The sequence below is a fragment of the Globicephala melas genome, chromosome 5 (genome assembly GCF_963455315.2).
Source record: "Globicephala melas chromosome 5, mGloMel1.2, whole genome shotgun sequence".
Classification (NCBI taxonomy): domain Eukaryota; kingdom Metazoa; phylum Chordata; class Mammalia; order Artiodactyla; family Delphinidae; genus Globicephala; species Globicephala melas.
In genome coordinates, this window is record NC_083318.1 from 108,615,316 (window position 1) to 108,640,245 (window position 24,930).

The 24,930-nt window shown below is 36.5% G+C and overlaps 1 protein-coding gene and 1 long non-coding RNA gene across 4 annotated transcripts in view; one reads left to right on the forward strand and one right to left on the reverse strand.

Annotated features, from left to right (window-relative positions):
- The window catches only part of FBXW7 (F-box and WD repeat domain containing 7), a 206,897-nt gene extending 187,174 nt beyond the window's left edge, over nucleotides 1-19,723 (forward strand). For all 3 annotated transcript variants that reach the window (XM_030878231.2, XM_030878234.2, XM_030878235.2), the window contains 8 exons: nucleotides 2,603-2,737; nucleotides 7,927-8,050; nucleotides 9,802-9,938; nucleotides 10,884-10,997; nucleotides 12,257-12,438; nucleotides 14,449-14,674; nucleotides 16,815-17,025; nucleotides 17,808-19,723. In XM_030878231.2, the coding sequence (XP_030734091.1) occupies nucleotides 2,603-2,737; nucleotides 7,927-8,050; nucleotides 9,802-9,938; nucleotides 10,884-10,997; nucleotides 12,257-12,438; nucleotides 14,449-14,674; nucleotides 16,815-17,025; nucleotides 17,808-18,076 (1,398 nt within the window). In that variant the 3' untranslated portion in view covers nucleotides 18,077-19,723. The remainder of the gene's footprint in view (nucleotides 1-2,602; nucleotides 2,738-7,926; nucleotides 8,051-9,801; nucleotides 9,939-10,883; nucleotides 10,998-12,256; nucleotides 12,439-14,448; nucleotides 14,675-16,814; nucleotides 17,026-17,807) is intronic.
- A 344-nt stretch (nucleotides 19,724-20,067) lies between these two features.
- Nucleotides 20,068-24,324, reverse strand: LOC132597363 (uncharacterized). Its single transcript, XR_009564053.1, has 3 exons — nucleotides 24,197-24,324; nucleotides 23,639-23,684; nucleotides 20,068-20,221 (listed from the first exon to the last, which is right to left on the reverse strand). It is a non-coding gene; the product is annotated as an uncharacterized lncRNA (long non-coding RNA).
- Nucleotides 24,325-24,930: the final 606 nt, after the last annotated feature.

Genomic DNA, 24,930 nt, shown 5'->3' on the forward strand with positions numbered 1-24,930 from the left:
TAACATCTGCTGAATATATGTATAATTCAAATTGAAATATAATTTAAATTTTATTTAACTTATTAAATATTATCTTAAAACAGAATAAAAATATTGTTTAAAGTCTTAGAAGCATTTTGCTCTATGGGCATAATTTTCATCATGGACTTTGCCTTAAATATATAGAAGTTTCTGACACAGTTTCTAACATTTACCTAAGGTCTGAATTGTTTATCTTCTGTTCTGGCTTTTTTCGTTCTGTACTCCAGCCCCTAAAATCCTGGAAAGGATATTTTTTCATCTGTTAGCAGTTATATACCATGTATTGATACTGTTTTTCTATTCCTTCCTTTTTTAAACACTGTAATAATATGTTAACTGAAAAAAAAAACCATGAAACTTGTATAGTATATTAACCTTTAATTAGAAATATTCATAATAGTTGTAATTTATATAGAATAGTAATATATTAAATTATATAGAATGTAAATTATAATTAGTAATATAAATAGTAATATGTTAAAAGATGTTTCACTATCTTTTTACCATAGAAGATCACATACCTTTATTTAACCATAAATATTTCCAAATATTTCCAAAAATATCTGTAAAGCTGGCGTTCATATATGCAAAGGAGATTTAAAAATTTACATTAAAATTATTCTATCAAGTGTCTTAATTAAAGCTGCATTTTAATCAAGTCAGCATAGTTATCCATCACCCAAAATGGGCATGTTTTTATACTAGTGTCCATGAATTCTTATAATGTAGATGGAGAGGAACAGCATATTATAAAAACCCACCTCAAATCCTGTGAGGAATATAAATCAGTAACTTAGAGTTTATAGTATTGGTACTGTCAGGGATGAGTGGCGATTGATCAGCAAGAGTTTTGTCAAAGAGGTATTAAGTTTTGAACCAGAATTTTAAGCTATGTGAGGGAAATGGAGTGAAATAAACTTCAAATTAACTGCTTTTAATTGGTCATGTGTGTGCATATACATGTATATGAGTATTTTTAACTTCTATGTATAAATCCTCACCCTAACCAAAAAGGATACACAGTGAGTACTCAAGGAGAATGTTCTGGGTATATGTATGTGTCAAAGTAAAAAGAAAGGACACAGCTTATTAGAGCCTCTGTTTCCTCATATTTGATGGTAAAATGAGGATATTCTCCAGGGTTTTTATTGATGATTAAGTGAGATATACATATATAGTAGTACTGTGGAAATACTACTGAAACGTTTGCTAGTATTAGTGTAGTCTACACTTTATGATAGGAAAGAAGAGATGAGATTTCATTGTAGATTCTGATAAATATTTTAAGAACTACTTTAAAAAGTAGTGATATTCTGAATACGGCTTCCAGTATCCTCAGTATCTCAGTTTTCAACTATTATCTATTTCACATGTTACAAAATCCAGGTTCCTAGTTTGAGCAAGAAAGGGAATGTCAAAATCCAGATCTTTCTAGCTCCAAACCTCACCTATTGTTCTCTCTTCTCCCACTTCCAAAGTGGACATAATAATTCACAAAGGTACTATATCAGCTTGCTCAAGGATGTTTTTTCACCTAAGTGTTTCAAGGTTATTTAAATGTTTTACTTGATTTTTGTGAGGGGAGGTCCTAACATTTTAAATGATTCATGTGGCTTTTTAGTTTCTCCTTTTAAGAATCATGGCATTTCTGTGCAGGTGTTCCACACTGGGGAAACAACCCCCTTAGTATGGTTTAAAGGAGCTCATATTTTTGAGGTATAATTGTTTTTGTTTTTCCATAGCATATACTTTATTTCTTACCCTCTTTTAGCCTTTGTTCATATTCTAATTTTACTATTAAGTCAGCTACCATTTTCTGTTGTTTTCTTTCTTTCTTTTTTTTTTTTTTTTTTTGCGGTACACGGGCCTCTCACTGTTGGGGCCTCTCCCGTTGTGGAGCACAGGCTCCGGACGTGCAGGCTCAGCGGCCATGGCTCACGGGCCTAGCCACTCCGAGGCATGTGGGATCTTCCCGGCCCGGGGCACGAACCTGTGTCCCCTGCATCGGCAGGCGGACTCTCAACCACTGCGCCACCAGGGAAGCCCTTGTTTGCTGTTTTTTATTTGAAATTATTTTCACATAGCAAATCAAAGCCCTTTTAATTGGTAGAAGACACTTGTCAGATGTGCAGTCTATCCAGTTATTAATTTTTCTCTAGTTGATGCTGCCAGTCTCAGATGAGTGCCTTACTAAAACCATCAAGTTTTATGGTGCCCACTAGAAAGAAAGGGAAGAAAGGAAAATCATCTGTCAAAATTCATTTACTTAGTGGCCCAAACCGATGTTTCTGAATAAAATTTTGGTTTCTCAACCAGTATCTTGGTGGTGGATGGACGAACATATAACAATTATAATAATACAATGCAAAAATATTTTTCTGTCTATCAAGCCTAAAAAAAACTTTTACACAATAAAGGTAGCTAATAAACTTGATGAGACTAAATGATTGTCACTTCAGTGCCTTCTACTGTAAGCAGCCACTTTTTATGTTGTGTGTGGATGTGGATTTTCCTTTATGAGTTTATAATTTGAGACATTTATTAAAATAATAGATAAAAATTTCTAATTCCTCTTTGATAGAGCTGGAGTGGACCAGAGAAATTGCTTGCTTTAGATGAACTTATTGATAGTTGTGAACCAACACAAGTAAAACATATGATGCAAGTGATAGAACCCCAGTTTCAGCGAGACTTCATTTCCTTGCTCCCTAAAGAGGTAAGGATTATCAATTATATTCTTCATTAGTGCTATTTGAAAATATAAATCAACAGCTACCATCTTTAGACATTGTCATGCTAATTATGGTATTCAGTATTGTCAGTTTAACACTCTTAATTAGTATTACAGGGGGCTGTAAATGATAAGGTGCTGTGACTTAATATAATTTTCAGATTAAATTATACTTACAGACTAAGTGTCTTCTTTCCATCACTGGAATAAGTCATATGTGAGACTAAGCTATTGAGTTTCGTTAATTTGACTGTTTCTTTACCAAGATTTTTTCCTAGGTTATTTGAAGTCCAACCTTTAGTTGTCTTGGTATGTTCATTTATAGTAGTAGATTTTTTTAAATTCTGATTTTATTAAAACAGCAATATTTTTTTTCTTATTTTGTTTTTTGTTTATCCTAAGTCCCTTCAAGACTAATAGTTTCATGATTCTATTGGATAGTAGTTCTCAGTGACTTACATTATGTAATTATTTTGAAGTGTATGGAATTTCACATGTACGTCATCTTCTATAAATCATTCCCCTTTCTGCCGCATCACACACACACACACACAATCACAGATTTCCCCTACCAGTTACATTCTTATAGTATTTCTTTTAGAATTATTTATGCCCATTTGTTTTAATATCTTTATATAAAATAAAACATCTTTGATTTTTTATCATAGATTGATTATGATCACATGTGCATTCTTGACTATGTAAATGAGGCATAGTTTAGATGTAGTTCTTTTATTGATGTTGTAGCCTTCATAGTTTCATTTTTGTCAGCAAACAGAAATAAGATAACATTAAATAATCAATGTTACCATGATTTATATTTTCACAAAAGTTTTATATATGCCACTAATCATACATAGATCAGCTAAGAAGACAATATAAAATACCATTTATGTTAATATAAATATAAATGCAAATGGTCCTGAAACTTCAAATTTGAAGAGAAAGGAAGTTGATTTTTTTTTTTTTCAGATACCCATGCTAAATATCCTAAGGGCATTAAAGATAGTCCCAATACTAATTTCACAACGGATATTAATAAAATGGTTTCATCATAGTTAATGGATAAAATTAAGCATAACTACAGGAAAAAGCAAAGTGGAAAAAAATATCTTTTTCCTGAGATGTTGCTTCTTTGGAGTGATTTTTAAAATGACATTGTCCCAGAAAAAAAAAATCTTTATTCTTGATGGCTCATTCTAAAACTGAACTCTTTGGATAGATTTCGCTTATGAAAGTGGCATAAGCTCTCTCTCTTTGCTTCCAGAAGGGTGGTAATAATAGGAAGCACTTTTATAAGTATTTGACTGAAACTGAATTTATTCTCCTTTGATATATTTTTCATAGTTTTCCTTGATATCCTTCATATTTTAGAAGGTAGTATTTTTGTTAAAATATAGACTTTTTCTCAGTCTAATTTATCCTCTTATATCTAAAGATTGTGAGGTTTTTGTTTTGTTTCGTTTTTTCTTTATTTGGATTTCCACAGAAGCTTCATAACACAAAAAAAACATGATTTGAAATCAGAAGAATATTAAAGTATTCTTAAGAATCTAAAAATTAAGCACAAATTATCCATAACCAGGGCAGTAAAGATTTTCTTGAATTAAGTGTTCCTTTGAAGATTGCCTGAGGGGAAAGAAGCTTTGCTAGATAGAATGAGTGAGCCTGACTTAGCATGGCACCTGTCCCCCCATCTTTTTTAATTTGTTTTTTATTGAAGTATAGTATTGTATATAAGTATAGTATTGTATATTGAATTACAGTGTTGAGTTAATTACTACTATACAGCAAAGTGACTCAGTTATACATACATATACATTCTTTTTCATATGCTTTTCCATTATGGTTTATCAAAGGATATTGAATCTAGTTTTAACTGCTAGAAAAAATGTTTTCTTTTTTGAAAAATGCTTTATTTTATATGTAGAGAAATAATGGTATAGATCTAAGTCCTGAAGGAAACTAACATCTTATTGGAGACTAAGTACTATCATTATTTAAAACAGTATTACCTTCATGTCAGGAAATGGACTTACAGTAATTTTCTTATAATTCCTTTCAACAGATCACAAAGCTCTTTACCAACATTTACTTACTAATCTCAAAAACCTTGACAGAAACCTCACTAGTCTCACATGGGAGACTTGTGATAAAGAGCACTATCTTTATTTTGTAAGTAAATGCCAAGAAAAGCATAGTGATACAGTAGATGATCTAGAACAAAGCCTAAATTCTTAACATAGGATTGGCCAACATTTTCTTTATTCTTTTCTTTTCTTTTTCTTTCACTATTTCAATCCACTGAAATATAGCAATTCTGGGAAAGTATTAGCTACTTTTTAAATATAATATGGTGGTCTTTTATATTGGGTTGGCCAAAACGTTTGTTCAGTTTTAAGTACAAATAAAAGACACGTTTTTTCATTTTCACCAAGAATTTTACTGAACAATGTATTCACTAACCGAATGAACTTTTTGGCCAACCCAATATAAGTTATAGTGAAAAACAAAAAACAGCAACTCTCATTGAAATGACAAGTTTGGCCAAAGAAAAGATAATTATCTGAAATGAATTTTCAATATAAGAGATTTTCTTGTGTGGAAGTAGTCCTTAGGAAGAATTACTAATCTAGAGTTTACCTTTAATACAATTTAATAGAAAACTGCATTAGCTAGACCATTCAATTTGGCTCCAAGAAACCTGTAACCCCCTCTGTGGTATTGTAGAGATGTAGTTTGGGACAATGCCCACTCTCTGTCCCCTATAAGGAACCCTACATGACAAAACCTTGTTTCCTTTGAGGAACTGGTATAACTAATTGCTGTTTTCTTTTTGCTTGGCAGCCTAATTAAAAAACCATGTAAAATACTGTTGCCAGTATATTTGTGTTCTACTTTTCCTCTAGTTTAAACCTTTTCTATTTATATTTTTCCTGGTTCTGATTTTCTTATTCATATTTTTCTATGTATATTTTCTCTTTTTTAAAAAATTTTATTATTTGGCTGCATCAGGTCTTAGTTGCGGCATGAGGGATCTTCATCGCAGCATGCGGGCTTCTCTAGTTGTGGCACATGGGCTTCTCTCTAGTTGTGATGTGCGGGCTCCAGAGTGCACAGGCTCAGTAGTTGCGGCTTGCGGGCTCTCTAGTGGCGTACGGGCTCAGTAGCTGCTGAGCGTGGGCTTAGTTGCCCCACGGCATGTGGGATTTTAGTTCCCCAACCAGGGATTGAAACCTTGTCCTCTGCATTGGAAGGCAGATTCTCAACCACTGGACCATGAGAGAAGTCCCATGCTATGTGTATTTTCTATAATACAGGGATGTTTTGATGGCATGGACAAACATTTAATAAGTTGAAGTTTATGGTTGAGTTAGGGACTTTGCTGTTCTAAAGGAACGGGCACCAGTTACCTATGGAGTTAGCACTTCAAATTTCTTTAGCACCTGAGTGTTTCTTTACATTTCTTTTTAATGCATGCAGACACTGGACTAGATGATCTCTTAATCACCAGTAATGACAGAAATTTTACCTGTTGATTTAAGGATAAATCTAACCTGCTCTGGATTTGTTTCTTAGCATTTAGGATCCATTGAATGTTTCTATAACTTACCTGATTTCTGCTTCAGCTGGATAGCTAAAATAAGAGTAGGCTTTTTCATATGACCATTCTCAATATCTTGGGCATTAACTAGCATCTCTTTTCCACAAATATAACTTTGTGCCTGATAATTTCAATGTTAAATATCAGTTTCACATAGAAGATTAATAGTATGCTGTTAGACTGACACTAAGCAAACTTGTCTAGGCTTTGATTGATTGAGAATTTCAAAATTAATTGGTTTATGGGGTATCCATTTAAAAATATATTGTTGAGTTATGTATGTATGTGTATATTTGTATATGTGAACACACACGCATATATAGATTGTTTAATATAGTTATGCCTTTTCATTTTAAATGACTCCGATTCTGTATATAATACTGAATGGTCTTCTCTGATAGACCAAAAATAATTATTCCACAAAAAGTTTTTCACTGTCATTTGTCAGTAGTAGTATTACGTTGAATACTGACTGGTTGAAGTACTTTCTATATAGAATATACTCAATAAATATGTGATTAATGATGAACTCTGTATATATATTGATACAAAGTCATTGGGAAAACATAATTTATTTCATGTAATTCCTGTTTAGCATCAAAAAATAATTCAGATTGTGCTTTTTTACTCCCTGTATGACCCTAGGTCCTTTAAATGATAGTTTGTTTTAATCTTTGTAACTTAGTTTATGTGAAAAGTAAACTTTACTACTCTGTTTAGATCATTCTGTCCTAATATCATAATTTAAATTTTTATGTGATTTGTGAGGCTAATTGAACGAGCATAGTTGGAAGCTGTTGTTCTCCTTTTTCTTCTATTTCCTTTTCTTTTATTTATTTGAATTGACTTTACACACTGGAAGAAAAATTGATGGTTTGCAAGTATTGGAAACAAAATTTTTAAATCAGTGATATATCAAAGACTTAGCTCAAATATACAACTCTATCTGGCCCATCCAGAAAATCTCCATAAGCAATATAAAGGAATTAGAACCCAATTACTTTTATAGGTCTAGGAAGCAGTTTAATAATTGTTCCTTTTTGTCATTTACAGTAAAGGATTAAATGTTTGAAAAGTACATCACTGTGATATAAACAGTTTGATACGATAAAGAACTATTACTTATATCTAACTATCTGAAGGATTCTGAAATTATGCCACACAGAGTATATAGGAATCTCATTTCTTAAGTCAAATTATATTGTAGTGAGGACAGAAAAAGACAAAATTTAAACAACTAATAAAGTAAAAAATATATAAATAAATAGTAGAATTCTTGAGATGAGATTCACAGAGCAAAGGCAAGAGAAGAGGCAGAGAGGTTTAATAAGTATTCCTTGAAGAGGTGAGGAGCTAGTGGGGTGAAGTTCATAAAAACCAATAGGGTGTTTTTGAATCTGGTATGTGTTTGTTAAAATTGAATATTAGAAGGTACTGCCTTTCATAATTTTAGAAATTAGAATGTAAAATTATATTACGTTTATAAGTACTTTATACCATAGGGAATAATTAACTTATTTTTTATCGTTAAAAAGAGACACATGGTATACTATGCTTTTTCTTTTCATAGCTGGCACTTTATGTGCTTTCATTCCTGGAACCCAAAGACCTGCTACAAGCGGCTCAGACGTGTCGCTACTGGAGAATTTTGGCTGAAGACAACCTTCTCTGGAGAGAGAAATGTAAAGAAGAGGGTAAGGTTCAAAATCACAGAGAGAAAATATTTGTAGTTCGAAAAAGCAAAGTGATTCTGAAAAATAATAATAAGTTTTATGTGCACATAGAATAAAGTGGTGGATAAATAAAAAAAGAGAACTTTGGCAGCCTATCAAAGAATCAAGACTGTGTCTTCATTTACATTCACCTACTTATATAAAATCCACAGGTTATTCCACACGTTCAGATGTGCCAAATCTTGCCACTAACCCCTTTAGTGAGCACTGTAACTAATAGTGAATATATCTCATTTGCTTCCCAGTCTCCAGTAGAATTAATAAACAATGAGAAAGTCAAGATGAGGACAACTTAAAGAGAACCCCCAAATTAAATTAGCAATTAAATACTCAAATATTTGTAGTCTATTCATTTCTTCCACAAATATTTCTTGAGCACCTCTTATGTGCTAGATATTCTTAAATCCTGGGGATGTAGTAGTAAAGTCCCATTTTCTTCCTACCATGGAGCCTGTGTTCTGAGACCTGTTTAAAAAAAAAAAAATCCCCTTTCCTAGTAATGGAGTAGGTATCATACATATTAAGAAAGGACATTTTTTCTTTCCAGCAGGCATCTAGAAAAATATTACTTTTGAAAAAAATATTATTTGCCTTCAACAAGCAAAATTTTTAAGAAAGAATCATAGAGTGTAAGACAGATGTGCTATAGGTTCTCTTTAGTAAAGCTGAGAGGTAAAGAAAGATCCAGGATACTTGGTTTCTAATCCTGCCTCTGCCCTGCCTGTGGCTTGGACTACTCAGTGAAACCTTCTCTTCTCAGATATATATAAAGTGGGATTAATTATCCCTGCCTTACCTTCTCATAGAATCATTATTTTAATGACTTTTTTAAATTGTGATAATTTATACGTAAAATAGAATTTATCACTTTCACCATTTTTAAGTGTATAGTTCAGCGGCATCAAGTATGCTGACTTTGCTGTGGAACCATCACCACCATCCATCTCCAGAACTTTATCATCTTCCCCAGCTGCAACTCCATACCCATTTAACAGTAACTCCCTATTCCTCTTCCCTGCAGCACTGGCAACCACCATTTTGTTTTCTGTCTCTATAAATTTGACGACTCTAGGGACCTCATATAAGTGGAATCATACGGTATTTGTCTTTTTGTGACTGTCTTATTTCACTTAGCATAATGTCTTCAAGGTTCATACAAATGTATCAGAATTCCCTCCTTTTTTAAGACTAAACATTCCATTGTATGTATATACCACACTTTTTTCTCCATTTATCCGTCAGTGGACACTTGGGTTGCTTCCACCTCTTGGCTGTTATAAATAATGCTGCTACGAACATGGATGTACAAATACCTGTTCAAGTCCCTGCTTTCAGTTCTTTTGGGTGTATGTTCAGAAGTGGAATTGCTGGATCATATGGTAATTTTATGGTTAATTTATTTTGAGTAACCACCATACTGTTTTCCATAGCAGCAACATTATTTTATAGTCCCACAAGCATTGCACAAGGGTTCCAATTTCTCCACATCCTCACCAACATTTCATAGAATTATTCTGAGAGAAATGAAATAGTCAGTAGACAACATGCCATACAGATTGCAAATTTACATTAGTGTCTCATAATAACAGTGTTAGAAATTAGTGTTCTGCATTTCAGTGGTTTTCAGCATAGGAGAAAATGAGATGCATTATAAAATGTGTAATTTGTATTATTGGTGAAGGCAATTATACTCTAAATTTTCTAAACCTTAGGTATTGATGAACCATTGCACATCAAGAGAAGAAAAGTAATAAAACCAGGTTTCATACACAGTCCATGGAAGAGTGCCTACATCAGGCAGCACAGAATTGATACTAACTGGAGGCGAGGAGAACTCAAATCCCCTAAGGTAACTGAACTCTTGCATGATGTAACAGAAACCATTAATCAGTGTTAGTACGTAGTGTACTCTTTCGTATCTGACAAGTAGTATAACTTGACAACCTATGTCCTGTAGAAAGAAAACAATATATTTTAAAATAACTGAAAATGTAACTGACAGTATTCCTCTGTGCTAATATCTCTAGTCTGACAACTAACTGTACTTGAATAAAAGACGAATTGACTTACGTGTTGTTCTGTCTATTGCATGTAAATGAAAATTTCTGAATATCCTGTTGAATTTTGTGTCATATACGTACTACCTAAGAATTTGCTCCCTTTCTGACCAAACATGATTTTTTGAGGAGTACCCATGTTTGGGGGGTTTTTTGATGGCTTTTGTGTGTTTTAATTTTATAAATTTAAGCATAATTCTGATTTTCTGCCTTATAACATTTCAATTATATAAAGAATGGCAAAAACACTTGAAATCCTTAGCTATATTTTTTTCAACTGGAAAAAAAGCAATTTGGGGAGACATTTTGTATTAAAACGTATACATTATGACAGGCTTTTTTGTTTAAGTTGAAAAAGTTGATGATTATTGTCTTTCTACTTAGTAGGTACTTTTGTGTGTCAAAATTGCACAACTTAAGTGCATATTCTTTTGGTTTGAGCGGATAAAATAGATGATTATAAAATACGTTTGTGTTTGAACCATATTTATGAGGTCTTGACTGAGTAAAATTTTAATAGTTGATGTCTCAAGTATAAATAATAGAATATGGAAACAATAAAATGTTTAATACTTAATTCATCTGCCAGGAAGGATGCTTCATATTTTATACAAATTTTTACTCTGGAAATAGACTATGGATTACTGTTGCTATTTATGGCCTCATTTTTCTTTTCACTAGTATTTTAAAAAACATAATGTAGTAACATACTTCTGATCTGTACATCTATGTTGTAGGTGCTGAAAGGACATGATGATCACGTGATCACATGCTTACAGTTTTGTGGTAACCGAATAGTTAGCGGTTCTGATGACAACACTTTAAAAGTTTGGTCAGCAGTCACAGGCAAAGTAAGTGTACTTCTCTCTACACTTCATAAAGTCACCATTTGGTACATACCTTTACAAGGATCAACCAGTGAAAGGAAAACAAGGATTCATTTTTGAGTCTAGCTTATTTTGATAGCAAATATCAGAGCTTCTAATTCAGCTTTTTTCTTGGCATGAAAATGATGTTTCTCATGATAGGGATGTCATTAGTTTCTTCTTCATTTAAATAGTTTGTCTATCTTTGTGACTTAGCTATTTTAAGATTTTACAGATGTGCTTTTTTTTCTTTCTTTTTTGGGGGTTAGTTTTTCCCACTTTTATTAACCATAAAAGTTATATCTCCTTCCTTTTTAATCTTTTTCAAAACTATGACTGAGGGATATATTTTTTTCCTTGTAAACTTTGTTGATAACCTACCTGGAGTTTAAAAGTTAAATAAATCATGTTAATTTTGATTTATCTCAAACCCTGTAAGATAGAAGTTAAGCAGGCTAGTTAGTTATGTAAATAGGAGTTTGAAGGAAACAAAGCAGTCCAAGCAGTCAGTTTCACTTCATACAATACTATACTTTAATGGTTCTCTACTGAATACTTATTTTTATCTGTCCAATGGAAAATATTTTCTTGAATTAGGTAATTGACCACCTAAAAAAGAATAGAAGAAAGTGTGTGGGGAGGGGGAAATCTGTCTTTTAAAATGTCTTATAACATGTTGATTCTTGGGCAAGAATCTTCTAAATATTCCAAGTCAGATGTAAAAGTTTTTTTAAAACTGCTTCGTATTTCCGTAGTATAATATTAGTTTTGGATTTATTTCAGGGTTTTAGTGTCTGTCTTTACTTGTCTAGAAGTACCTTGCCGTAGAAGTACCCTAACTACTGCCTTGGGGCAGATTCAGATGAAATGTGGAATGTAGCCACACCCAACTCTGTTGGCATTCTTTCACTGAATCCATTCCCGTGGAAGAAACCAAGTTGCAATTTTAGTATTATTTTATCAAAGAGGCCAGGCCAGAGTTGTCATACTTTAGTGAGAAAGGTTTACTGTCTGCATACTTGTTCCCCGACTGTGTGTGTGTGTGTAATATGCAGTGCTGCTGAATAAACAAAGAAATACACAGTGATGGGATCATGTTATATTGATGTGAAAAATTATTTTCTAATATGCCAAACATTCCAACTGAGTAAATAACTTTACTTCAGATTTTAATGAACTGCTAAAATCTTATTTACATTGTTTTTCTTTCTACCCAAAAGTAATCATCTTAAGTGTTTTTGCAGTGTCTGAGGACATTAGTGGGACACACAGGTGGAGTATGGTCATCACAGATGAGAGACAATATCATTATTAGTGGATCTACAGATCGGACTCTCAAAGTGTGGAATGCGGAGACGGGAGAATGTATACACACCTTATATGGGCATACTTCCACTGTACGTTGTATGCATCTCCATGAAAAAAGGTAGGGGAAACCCTGTAGGGGTTGGGAATTCTTTCTCTGTTACTTGTGAACTTGGGGCCTTTTGTATAGAGTTCAGTTGTACAGTACTTACTATGTCTAACAGAGAGATAGTGATAATATGCTCCTAAACTAGACTCATCATTCAACTTCAGATATTTCTCTGCTAGGAAAGCAGTAGTGTATTGCCTTAAGATTGGGCAGTAGGGTATTGCCTTTAAATTTCCGTCCTCATTTAATTTGTTGGCTTCCACCTTGAAACTCTGTTCTCTGCTCTTGACTAACACCTTACTTGATTGTTCTAAATCTTTGATGACTCATCATCTTCAAAAAAAAATGGGGAGGGGCATATATTTCCAGTAGTGGGACAAATTCAGTAATTCAGGCTTCAAGTCTCTGAGTCTTTTTAATTACCCACCACCCTTCCCCTACTCCATCATATCCCCTGTGTCTGGGCAAAAGCTGAGGCCTGTGGGTTTTAACTTATTCTCTCATTACCTATCACCTGAACTACTGACAGAGCTTTCAAACTTGGTCACCTTTTACACAGCTGCAGAGAACCTCCTCTAATTACGGTAGTACCACTCCCCTTTGGGAGCCTACTGTTACCTACCGAATTAAGGAAGAAACCCTCAATCCAGTTTTCAAAATAGTTTAAGCCAAACCAGACTGCTTGACTTTTTCTTCTCAGCATCTTTGCTGTTGCTTTTATCTCCTCCTACAGAGCCCTCCTATTAAAGTCCTTTCTATCTTCCATTGGCGTGTCTTCACAGTACCCCTGTTAAACAGATGTGATTTCTACCTCCTTTGTCAGAAAAGGTCTCTCTGAAGGGTCCTTACAGTGAATCCACTCCAGTTTTTACCGTTCATTCATTCTGTCCATAGCATCTTCTTTATCAAGAACCATTACATTTAGCAGATTTCACTTTAGATTTGTAATATGTGCAGAAAAGTACCTTCTCACTTGTAATTTGAATCTACTTTGAACAGTGTGCTGTACTATTAAAATTGGGGGCGATTGGTATCAAGAGACCTTGCATTTCAGTTTCCATTATATTCTGACTTAAATCTCTCAATGCTTCCATTATCTACTGTCCCAAAGGTGGAAACTCTGGCCTTTCTTAATCTCTTAGGAATGACATTAAAGACATCTGAGTTTTCAGCTCTCCTTTGTAATCCAAAGGTGATTGCCATATTTGTATCACTCTGGTCTTCGGAAGAGAATAATGTTGGGTCAGAGTTTCAAGAGATTTCCATTGCCCCTACATGCGTATGTTCTAAAAATCTGTATGTCTTAATGCCCCGGTAGCCTACAGAATATTTTTAAATATAAGCATAAGCAGCCTTTGTTTGAGGACATGTTTAAAACTGGTTAATTTAACCAGAGTATATGGTGTAAAGCACATATGTTTAGCTGTTTAAATTCCAGATTCTGATTTGTTTTGTTGAAAAACCTTTATTGAATTTTTTCCCTAGTCACGAAGGGACTTTGTGCTCATAATTAAAATAGGGGGAAATGACAAAGAATAAAGAAGAAAATTTAAGTTTTTCAAAATACTACCATCCATCAGTATTTTACACATGTTGCCCACACTAACATTTTATTTCTAAAATCAAGATCTTATTGTATGTGTTTAGAGCTGGCTGCTTCCGCTGCTGCTTCTTTATCTTCTTTGACTTGGTCTTCCTCTCCTTCCTCTTTGTCATTTCTAATTACACTACAGTAGTCTTAAAACTGTTCCACAGGACCCCAAGGTGCTCCTGGGTCCCTCATAGGTGGAGGAATCAAACAGGCAGAATTCTAGGCTTTCCAACTTCCCATCCCAATCAGAGTAACTCAACTTTTGCATGTTTATATATCAAGGTTTTACACAGTATGTATTTATTTTGAAAACAGGTATTTCTGCTTAAGAAAAGGTAAAAAGTTTTAATAACCACAGACTTTTTATGTATCATGTTTTCTCACAATATCAAAATTCTAATACATTCTTTTTTCTGTTTTCCCCCCTACAGAGTTGTTAGTGGTTCTCGAGATGCCACCCTTAGGGTTTGGGATATTGAGACAGGCCAGTGTTTACATGTTTTGATGGGTCATGTAGCAGCGGTCCGCTGTGTTCAATATGATGGCAGAAGGGTTGTGAGTGGAGCGTATGACTTTATGGTGAAGGTGTGGGACCCAGAGACAGAGACCTGTCTGCACACGTTGCAGGGGCACACCAACAGGGTCTACTCGTTACAGGTAAGAGACCTATCTCTCCTGCTCTTGAGATGCTATATTTTTGAGTCATAAGGTTGTCTTACTCATAATCACTGTCAGATTGCTGATCCAATACAGTCCAAAAAAAGATGAATCAAATTATTCTGCCGTTTACATATACTTTATTTATTTTTTAAATAAACTTTATTTATTTATTGGCTGCACTGGGTCTTCATTGCTGTGCGCGTGCTTCCTCTAGTTGCAGCGAGCGGGGGCTACTCTTTCGTTGCGGAGCATGGGCTCTAGGCGCAGGCTTCAGTAGTTGTGGCTCGTGGGCTCTAGAGTGCAGGCTCAGTAGTTGTGGCACGTGGGCTTAGTTGCTCCGTGGCATGTGGGATCTTCCCAGACCCGGGCTCGAACCCGTGTCCCCTGCACTGGCAGGTGGATTCATAACCACTGTGCCACCAGGGAAGTCCCTACATGTACTTTAAAATTGGCATGAAGAAAGCATAAATTTTGAAATTATTTAAATGATTTCTTTCAGTTTTTCTGTGATTGATTTCCCTCTAAAATACAAATATTTGTCTTGGAACCTGAGACTTCGGGGCCTTAAATTTTGCTATGTTAATTAATGAGTAGATAGTCTCCTAGGAGAATAACCTGGATTTTAATAAACTCCTTAGAGGATTAATTTGGCCCAAAGCTGCCCCTTTGCCTTGATAGCTGGAAGTTGATGGACCACGTAATTGTGATTCCGTCCCCATTCAAAGTGGAAGTGAACTTCGCACAAAGCTGCTCTGCCGTCACAGGGCTGCTGGTTTGTAGTCATGAAGAAGTAAATTTGACTTAAACTGATTTTTGGGTTGTTTTCATTTGAACCTGATATCCTAGAATAGATTGCCATATTTTGACATAAATAACTAGATTAATAGCAAGTTTAGAAAATAGATCTTGTTTCGTTTCGTGAAAGACAGCATTTTCAATTCAAAACTACAGTTGACCCTTGAACAACTTAGGAGTCAGGGGCACCAACCACCCCCTCCCCACCCCCAACTCCAGTCGAAAATCCTTGAATAACTTTACAGTTGGCCCTCAGTATTTGCAGTTCCACATCCAAGAATCCAACCAACCTGGGATTGTGTAGTAGGTATTTAGCAAAAGAAATTCGAGTATAGGTGTGGACCCTCCCGGTTCAAACCCATGTTGTTCAAGGGTCAGCTGTATTTCTTATTACTTACATAGCTTGTTTACCAGTTACTGCCCGTTAGTAATCAGCAAATTAGTATGTAGTCCCAGGGCTCACAGTTCTGTCGTTGGGGTATTTGTATCTTAACTGATGGAATACTCTCCATGTCATGAAATATTGACATATAATAAAGATGTCTGTTAACTTAGGAAAGGTTATGAATTTGGAGGAGAGGGAATTGGCTGCAATTGTTTGTATGTTTTGTGATATGTTCGAACCTTAATGAATATAATAATCTTATTTAAATAAGCCATTAGATTGAAGAAAGAGGTGGTAACATTATTATAGATCTGGGAATTGGTAGATATTTGTTGACTTTGGGTATAGCTGGGAAGCTGGAGAAGAGATGCTGTATATAGTTTGCTTTTGTTCTCAAAATGCCACCACTTCTAATTCCAGATATAATTGTCTGTTGGCACATTTCCTAAATAGCATTAGGTTCTTGTAAATGAAATTTTTATTTTACATACAATTTTTAATGGAACTTACTTTGAAGTATCATGAAAGCTATCTCCAGCCCTTTTCTTGCCATAGGTGTTGATAAGCACACCCTTTATTCATAAACCACGTCAGCAGTTTTAGCTTCCTATTGGGAAGTAAAACTCAAATGGCAATCCATATTGAATCATTCATGATAGGTAGCTAGTAAGTGTGGCCAGATGATCTGAAAATAATATGTTCATTTTAGGTGGTTTTTTGAAAATTGTTTCTGCATCTAGTTTGAAGCCACTGGCCATAAAAAATTAGCATTTCTGGTAGAAGCTTCTGAGAACATGCCCTGTAGAGTTGCTTGATTGCATGCACTTTGTCTTGTACCCCATTTTGTTCCTGGCATTTTGTTCTCATGCTTTACTAGCGTCCCCTTTTAGGATTAAGGTCAATAAGTAATATCAAGAATGTGTACACTTCTAGTCTAATAAACTGTGTCTGTTGTAGTTTGATGGCATCCATGTGGTGAGTGGATCTCTTGATACATCAATCCGAGTTTGGGATGTGGAGACAGGGAATTGCATTCACACGTTAACAGGACACCAGTCATTAACAAGCGGCATGGAACTCAAAGACAACATTCTTGTCTCTGGGAATGCAGATTCTACAGTTAAAATCTGGGATATCAAAACAGGACAGTGTTTACAAACATTGCAAGGTAAATATTGGCTACCCACCTTTAGTTGCGTTCCTTAAAAATGAGATTGTTGGTCAGAAGAGAAATGTGGAGCTTTTGTGTCACAGAAAGAAGTAACCTCATACAAAATGAAAACTTATTTTGGATAAGTTTATGAGCCTTTCCACTCTGACTTGAGTAGGAGTGGAAGTAGGATGGGAAGGATTCACAGTGCCCACTGAACTAGAGGAAGAAACATGTGAAAGCCGCTAATACTAAATGAGGCACAGCAATGTTAACTTCTTATATCTTGATTAACTTCTTTTTATTAGTCATAGCCCTTAGAAAGTGTTTTTTTCATTGAGGCCATCTGGTGGGCTATACTGCAGCTTTTTTACTCATTGATTTTGTCTCTTCCGCAGAGTTTTGGAATAGTGTCCATTCAGCCTTTGCCTTTGACTGGTTAGTTCAGAGTGGTAGGGTAATAGATTGTCCATGAGCAGAATACGTGATGCTGGTACTATCTACATCACCACCGAGAGAAGTGCTCATTCATGCAACCAGGACACAAAATGTATGCCTGGTAGCTAACCACGCTTCCTGGAACACAGAACCCTCAGAGATTAACGTTTCAGTTACAAATAGCTACCAGATTTTCTTACATCCCTGCCGATCCTAAAATACTCAGAACACAGTTTCTAAATGTGCAGCGGTTTAAATATTTCATTTATTGTGTGTTCCAATATAGATTCCACAAATTACAGTATAGCTGACCCTTAGTCATGATTTCTAACCAGTAACGAAATGCCTTTGGTTTTGCCTAGGTCCCAACAAGCATCAGAGTGCTGTGACCTGTTTACAGTTCAACAAGAACTTTGTAATTACCAGCTCAGATGATGGAACTGTAAAACTATGGGACTTGAAAACGGGTGAATTTATTCGCAACCTAGTCACATTGGAGAGTGGGGGGAGCGGGGGAGTCGTGTGGCGGATCAGAGCCTCAAACACAAAGCTGGTGTGTGCAGTAGGGAGTCGCAACGGGACGGAGGAAACCAAGCTGCTGGTGCTGGACTTTGATGTGGACATGAAGTGAGGAGCAGGAAAGGTGGCATCGTCCCAACGTGTAGACGACATACTCCCTGCCCTTCCCCCTGCAAAAGAAAAAAAGAGAAAAAAAGAAAAAAGAAAAGAAAAAGAAAAAAAATCCCTTGTTCTCAGTGGTGCAGGATGTTGGCTTGGGGCAACAGAGCGAAAAGACCTACAGACTCAGAAGGAAAAGAGGAAGCGATGACAAACCGCAACTGACAAGAGAGGCGCCTGCCGGCTCGTCCCGGAAAAAGCTTCACTTTGGACTGAGGGCAGCTTTGCAAAACGAGACTTTCGAAATCAAACCAGGTGCAATTATTTCTTTATTTTCTTCTCCAGTGGTCGCTGGGCAGTGTTACTGCAGAGATGTCGTTACAGATTCTGCTAGCCTGTTCTTTCACCACTGAGACCTAGAAAGAAGCTGCAGTAACATCCACACAGTACCGGTGGACTTTCTCACCAGAGAGCATCTGCAACAAAAAGTCATTTTTCTGGAGCGGAAAAGCTAAAAAGGAAAAAAATTACTGTGAATTGTTTTTGTACAGTTATCATGAAAAGCTTTTTTTTTTTTTTTTTTTTTTGCCAACCATTGCCAATGTCAATCAATCACAGTATTAGCCTCTGTTAATCTATTCCTGTCGCTTCCACATACACTCTGCAATGCCTGTGTTGCTCAAAGGTGGCAAGTTGTCCTGGGTTCTGTGAGTCCCGAGATGGATTTAATTCTTGATGCTGGTGCTAGAAGTAGGTCTTCAAATATGGGATTGTGTCCCACCCCTGTACTGTACTCCCAGTGGCCAAACTTATTTATGCTGCTAAATGAAAGAAAGAAAAAAAAAAGCAAATTATTTTTTTTTATTTTTTTTCTGCTGTGACGTTTTAGTCCCAGACTGAATTCCAAATTTGCTCTAGTTTGGTTACGGAAAAAAAAAGACTTTTTGCCACTGAAACTTGAACCATCTGTGCCTCTAAGAGGCTGAGAATGGGCGAGTTTCAGAAAATAAAGAGTGAAGTTTGCCTGCAAGTAAAGAATTGAGAGTGTGTGCAAAGCTTATTTTCTTTTATCTGGGCAAAAATTAAAACACATTCCTTGGAACAGAGCTGTTGCCGCCTGTTCTGTGGAGAAACTTTTCTTTTTGAGGGCTGTGGTGAATGGATGAACATACATAATAAAACTGACAAAATATTTTAAAAATATATAAAACACAAAATTAAAATAAAGTTGCTGGTCAGTCTTAGTGTTTTACAGTATTTGGGAAAACAACTGTTACAGTTTTATTGCTCTGAGTAACTGACAAAGCAGAAACTATCCAGTTTTTGTAGTAAAGGCGTCACACGCAAACAAGCAAAATGAATGAAAAAGTCAAATGGTTTGCCTCATTCTCCAAGAGCCACAACTCAAGCTGAACTGTGAAAGTGGTTTAACACTGTATCCTAGGTGATCTTTTTTTCCTCCTCCTGTTTATTTTTTTTGTTTGTTTTATTTATAGTCTGATTTAAAACAATCAGATTCAAGTTGGTTAATTTTAGTTATGTAACAACCTGACATGATGGAGGAAAACAACCTTTAAAGGGATTGTGTCTATGGTTTGATTCACTTAGAAATTTTATTTTCTTATAACTTAAGTGCAATAAAATGTGTTTTTTCATGTTAGTATGCCTGTTTCTTCCACTGAGGTAATAACACTTCATTATCAGTATTTAGGGTTTGTCTCTGATATTTTAATCTTCGCATCCCCTGTAGTGCGGCATGGAAATTGATGCTTCCAGGCCTGTTGTCCACAGCCAAAGTAAGAACAGTGGGCTGCAAGATGCCAATTACATTTATTTAGACTGTGCAGGAGGATGTGGTGCTGTGCTCATCTCTATTACATTGGGGTATATATGTATGAAATCTGGTCCCTCAAAGAGCCACCAGACTTTTATGGTAGTTACAACTAGAATTCCTGTAGGAAGTTCATTTTTAAAACGTGACCACATGTCGACTACTTACCAGGAACTTTCTACGCGTTCGTTCTGAAGCTCCCACCATCCTGAGATGGAGACACCGTTCTCTCCACTTTAAAGATGAGGGCAGGACTGCGGCTCACACGGGTTAGGTGTTTGTCAGGAGTCAGGTACCTGGCCAAGCACCAGGATTCACACTCATGCCCTTTAAGGAGAAAGAAACCTAGAATTTTGACAGACTAAAGCAAGATTTGTGGCGGGGAGGATCATTTTTGTGGGAATTTCAGGCTCTTTTGTCTCTGTTTTATTGAATAAATCTAGCATTTTATAAAGTAAGGGAAAAAAATGAAGTTCAGTTACTCAAATTAGGTAACCTCTCAAGAAGCAGGTTTCTGCCATGTGTGTATCTCCAGGAATCTCAACTATCCAGGCCCAAGGTGAACATTGGAAAGTTAACAAATATTGATGCTACTTAGAGAATAAATTTCTCACAGTCACAAAGCATGTGTTCTTTACTCCTAAGGCAGCAATTCTTGGGCCTCGCTCTCCCACAACTGCTGAATGAGAACATCTGGGGGTGGGACCCAAGAATCTGCATTTAAACTAGCTCACCAGATGGGGTATGGACACGACTTTAAGAACCACTGCCCTAGAGACCTTCCAGTACGTTTGGTTATTTGGTTTTTTAGTCCACAGCACATTACAGGCACAAGAACATCAGAAAGAAGTGACAGGTTAAGGGAAAAGACAGAAAGCCACATGGTTAAAGACAAAAGTCGTATTAGGCAATGAAGTGCAGGTGAGCGGCCCGGCCTGCTTTAGGGAGAACCGGGGCGAAGCCCAGAGCCATGACTGCTGCTCACACGGACAACTCGGTGATCAAGAAGAAGCTGTAATCCTACTTGGTAGTCTTGAAACTGCTTGATTTTTCATAACGTAAGTGTGGCTTGACTCTAATACAATTGAAGAACATCATCAATAAAAATAAATGTACAGAACAGAATAGAATGAGTTCACAGACAGATACGCCTGAATCCAAATCCCAGTTCTGTCTATTTACGGGACCTTCATCAGATTACTTGACCTCATCTTCTAGGAGGCAGAGAATACCTACCTCCTAAGGTTATCGTAGGGATTAAACGCAATGTTTTAAAGCACATAGCACGCTGTTGGCACTTGTAGCTCAATTCAGTGGTAGCTGCTATTACAACTTTAAGAAAATAGACCCAGATAATTGTAACTTGCTAGATTTGGGAGCAATTGAATGTATTTGTGACTCACTCAGGTATGAAATAAAAATAGTATTTCTATATAGCAATTTACATTTTTTAAGTAGAGTCACATAGATTTCTCATTTGAGTCTTACAGAAACCTTGTAAAAGACAGATAAGGAGCACCTAGGAGTGATTTTATATATGTTCATTAAGTATTATTTATGAATAAATGGATAATCTTTATTACAGTGGATCTGTTCCTGAAAGGGAAAATATTACCCTCATCCTAAAGGAATTAAAGTATTGTCATTGAAGGAAGAAAGGTCACAAAGGGACCCCTGCTTTGTGGCCTCCTTAATGAAGAAATTCACCACCTTATATAACTGTGAATTTTCAACTCTTTATACTGGAGTAAAGGCAGTCCCCACATTTAGATGTTACAATTTCCCAAAGATCAAACATTGCCTGAAACTAAAATTAGGACACAGAGTAACCCATAAAAGCTCAGTAAATACCTGTTGAACTGAGCAAAGAGAGTTTACTATCTCTCTCTCTTTTTTCTTAATTGGAATTGTTTATAATTTTGCCACTTGGAAACTCCTTGCTGTTTAAGAAGCAAAGCTATTTCATTAATTTGTAACAGCTAGTACATGCCAAATAGTTAAGTTAAGTAAATGTTTCAACCTACCTATTTGTTTAATTTCAAAAGGTAGTTGACATTTAGTTAAGTGTATTAACTGTTTTTAAGCCATTTTCTCTATGCCTTTTGGGCTAGCCTGTTACAAAGTCTCCTTTCTACTTCTCCGAATTGATTGGCGGCTACAATCAAATAACAACAGGGCTTCCCTGGTGGTGCAGTGGTTGAGAGTCAGCCTGCCGATGCAGGGGACACGGGTTCGTGCCCCGGTCCAGGAGGATCCTACATGCCGCAGAGCGGCTGGGCCTGTCAGCCCTGGCCGCTGAGCCTGCACGTCCAGAGCCTGTGCTCCACAACGGGAGAGGCCACAACAGTGAGAGGCCCGCGTACCGCAAAAAAAAAACCACCACCAACAACAAAGAGCTCTGTGCCTTTCTCTTCCCTGAAGTGAAACAGGATAGAGGGCAGCTTCCCCAGACCCAGGCTGTGCCTTGTTTTCTGCACACTTTTCCCGGATGCACTGACTGCACTCTGTGAAACAAAGACACCAAGGTGGACAGAGAAACTACCTGGCGGAGCCTGCCCAGCTCTATCCTGTCTCCTATAACTCCTAGCATCCCATATTAATAGAAACCAGAAACAAGCGGCTTGCTTGGCACGAGTAGATTAGATTCATATCACATTGATTCTGATTCCTTCCCTCAGATACAACTTTTATTCATTCACCCCCAATAAACGAGTCAGTGTTGTAACCTCTACTCTATCAGATTCATCGGCAACAGAGGATTCAACCTTGTCGTCCCTTGCAGCAATTCTAGGAGAAACTCCTAGTTTGTAAAGCCATTTGGAATTCTACCGATAGTCAAAGTGGTTTAGTGTTGCTGGTGAATGAATTTGAATAAATGCTTCTGACACAGGTTGTTTTCACGTTCCCTGACTCACTGCGTTTTGGAGATAGGTTATGTGTGTGCATGTGTACACAACGTGCATCTACAAGAATATATTGGAACCTGTTTATATAACATTTCCATTAAGCCTTTCCCCTCATCATCCGTGAAAAAAAAGAATGGGCCATACGAAGGGAAGGTTGTTGGTGGCCAAGAGACTTCCCAAGTCTTTTCTGTGATAGATCAATGGCCTCTGTGTGAAGAGGTTGTGTTTTCACACAATGTTCTGCATTAAACAAATGGTAATTACCATATGGTAACTTGAAAAGTGGGTGCACGGTTTTTTATTTTGGCATTGCCTGCCAAGGAGATGGATTTTAAATTGGTCCAAAGTGGCTGCACCCAGCTCCCCATTTTGGGGAGTGCCAGGCGTCTATTTGAATTGCAAACAAACATAGCGTGGCATAGTTCACTAGCCAACACGTCTCATTGTCCATTTGATTAATACTAGTGATGCCCAAAGGTGGGAGGTTCTTGCCAACTTCGTTCCTCTACCACCTTCTCTTTCTAGGTGGAGGAGATCAGAAATATTAAAAGGTAATTTCAAAGGTTCTTCAAAAAAAGGAAAAGCACCAAAAGCTGAAATGACTCAGAATGCACCTTCCTCCCAAAGTGTAAATAAATTCTAGACCCAGTTCCTAGGAAGACTCATTGCTGAGATGAAAGCCTGGCGACTTCCCAGTTTGCAATTGGGTATAAAAATAGCAGAGTTTCTATTTCAGATGATCTGATTCTCCCCAGGATTCTTAAGGACAAGGAACCACTGAGCGGACATTTTGATGTTTTATTCTTTGCTTTGGAAAATATATCGTGGCCAAACTTACGAAGGCTGTTTATCTTTGGGTTTTGCTTTGCTTCAGCAGTCATGCTCTGCAAAAGGAAAATTATGTTGAAATCACTCTTGCAAATCAAAGGTTCAAACATAATAGAGCACAGAAATATATTGCCAGTTTACTGCTTTTCTAGGAGATTCATAGATTATAAAAGAGACATCAAACCACTATTCCCAATAAGAGGAAGGAAGGTTACTTGCAAGACTTTTTAAACCTATATTAATGAAGCCCATTAATACTTCACCAAACCATTATGCCTTACTAAACGCAGGCAGCAAGACAGTCTAGTCCCCTGCTACCATGAGCCTTTCCGTTTGAGGATTCTCTCCATTCCTATAAAGTGACTTTATGATCTTAAATCAATCTAGCAAGGACATAATACGGTGTAGAGATTAAAAGTAAGACCAGATGCACCTCTGTTAAGAGTCAGATTTGAGTTTGGGAGACCTGAAGCTCATAAGCTTAAGGACCCTCTTAAAGAAAAGAAAAAACTTACAAAATTAGATCCCAAAGTGAACATTTAGAACGATAAAGATTATGACAACTTACTGAGGCCTTGGTAATTCAGATCCCTTTCTCTGAGATCTCTTCAGGCAATTGCTAGAGTTGCTTAGTAGAAGTGCTTCTGACTGCAGGCTGGCTTCTCCTCCCCGCTGCACCTCCTAGCACCCCCAGCTCTCACAGGGATCTGTTAAAGGAGGGGCCCTGAAGCTCAGCTTCATCAGTTTCAGGGAAAATCCTCCTCTGTTCTCCCAACTCTAATCCACTCATCTGTAAATGGGGTAACATGTCATGGGGATTACATGTCATGAGACATTGTATGTTGAGCATTTAGCAATGTGCCTGGTATGCAGTAAGTATTCATTAATGGGTTGTAGATATCAACAGTAATAATGGTAGCTAGCTGCTATCATACACTTATTATAACTTAGCATGGTGACAAGTACTTTAAAATCATTTATTACTCATTAATCTTCTCAGCTGTCCCATGATATATTATTATTAGCCCTATTTTACAGATGAGGAAACAGGTACAGAGATGTCAAGGCACTTGCTCAAGGCCACGCAGTTAAGAAGAAAAAAAAAAAAAACTTGTAGAAACTGGGATTCAAACCTGGGCTTGTGGCCCCAGAGCCCAAGCTCTTACCCACTTTATTATGCATTGATTCACAACTGCCTTGCAAATATAGGAACATGTAGTATGTTGTAGATCATACCAGAAAATGACACGGTCTCAGTCCCAACCTGCCGACCTGGGAGCTGACAAAGCCACAGAAGCAGGC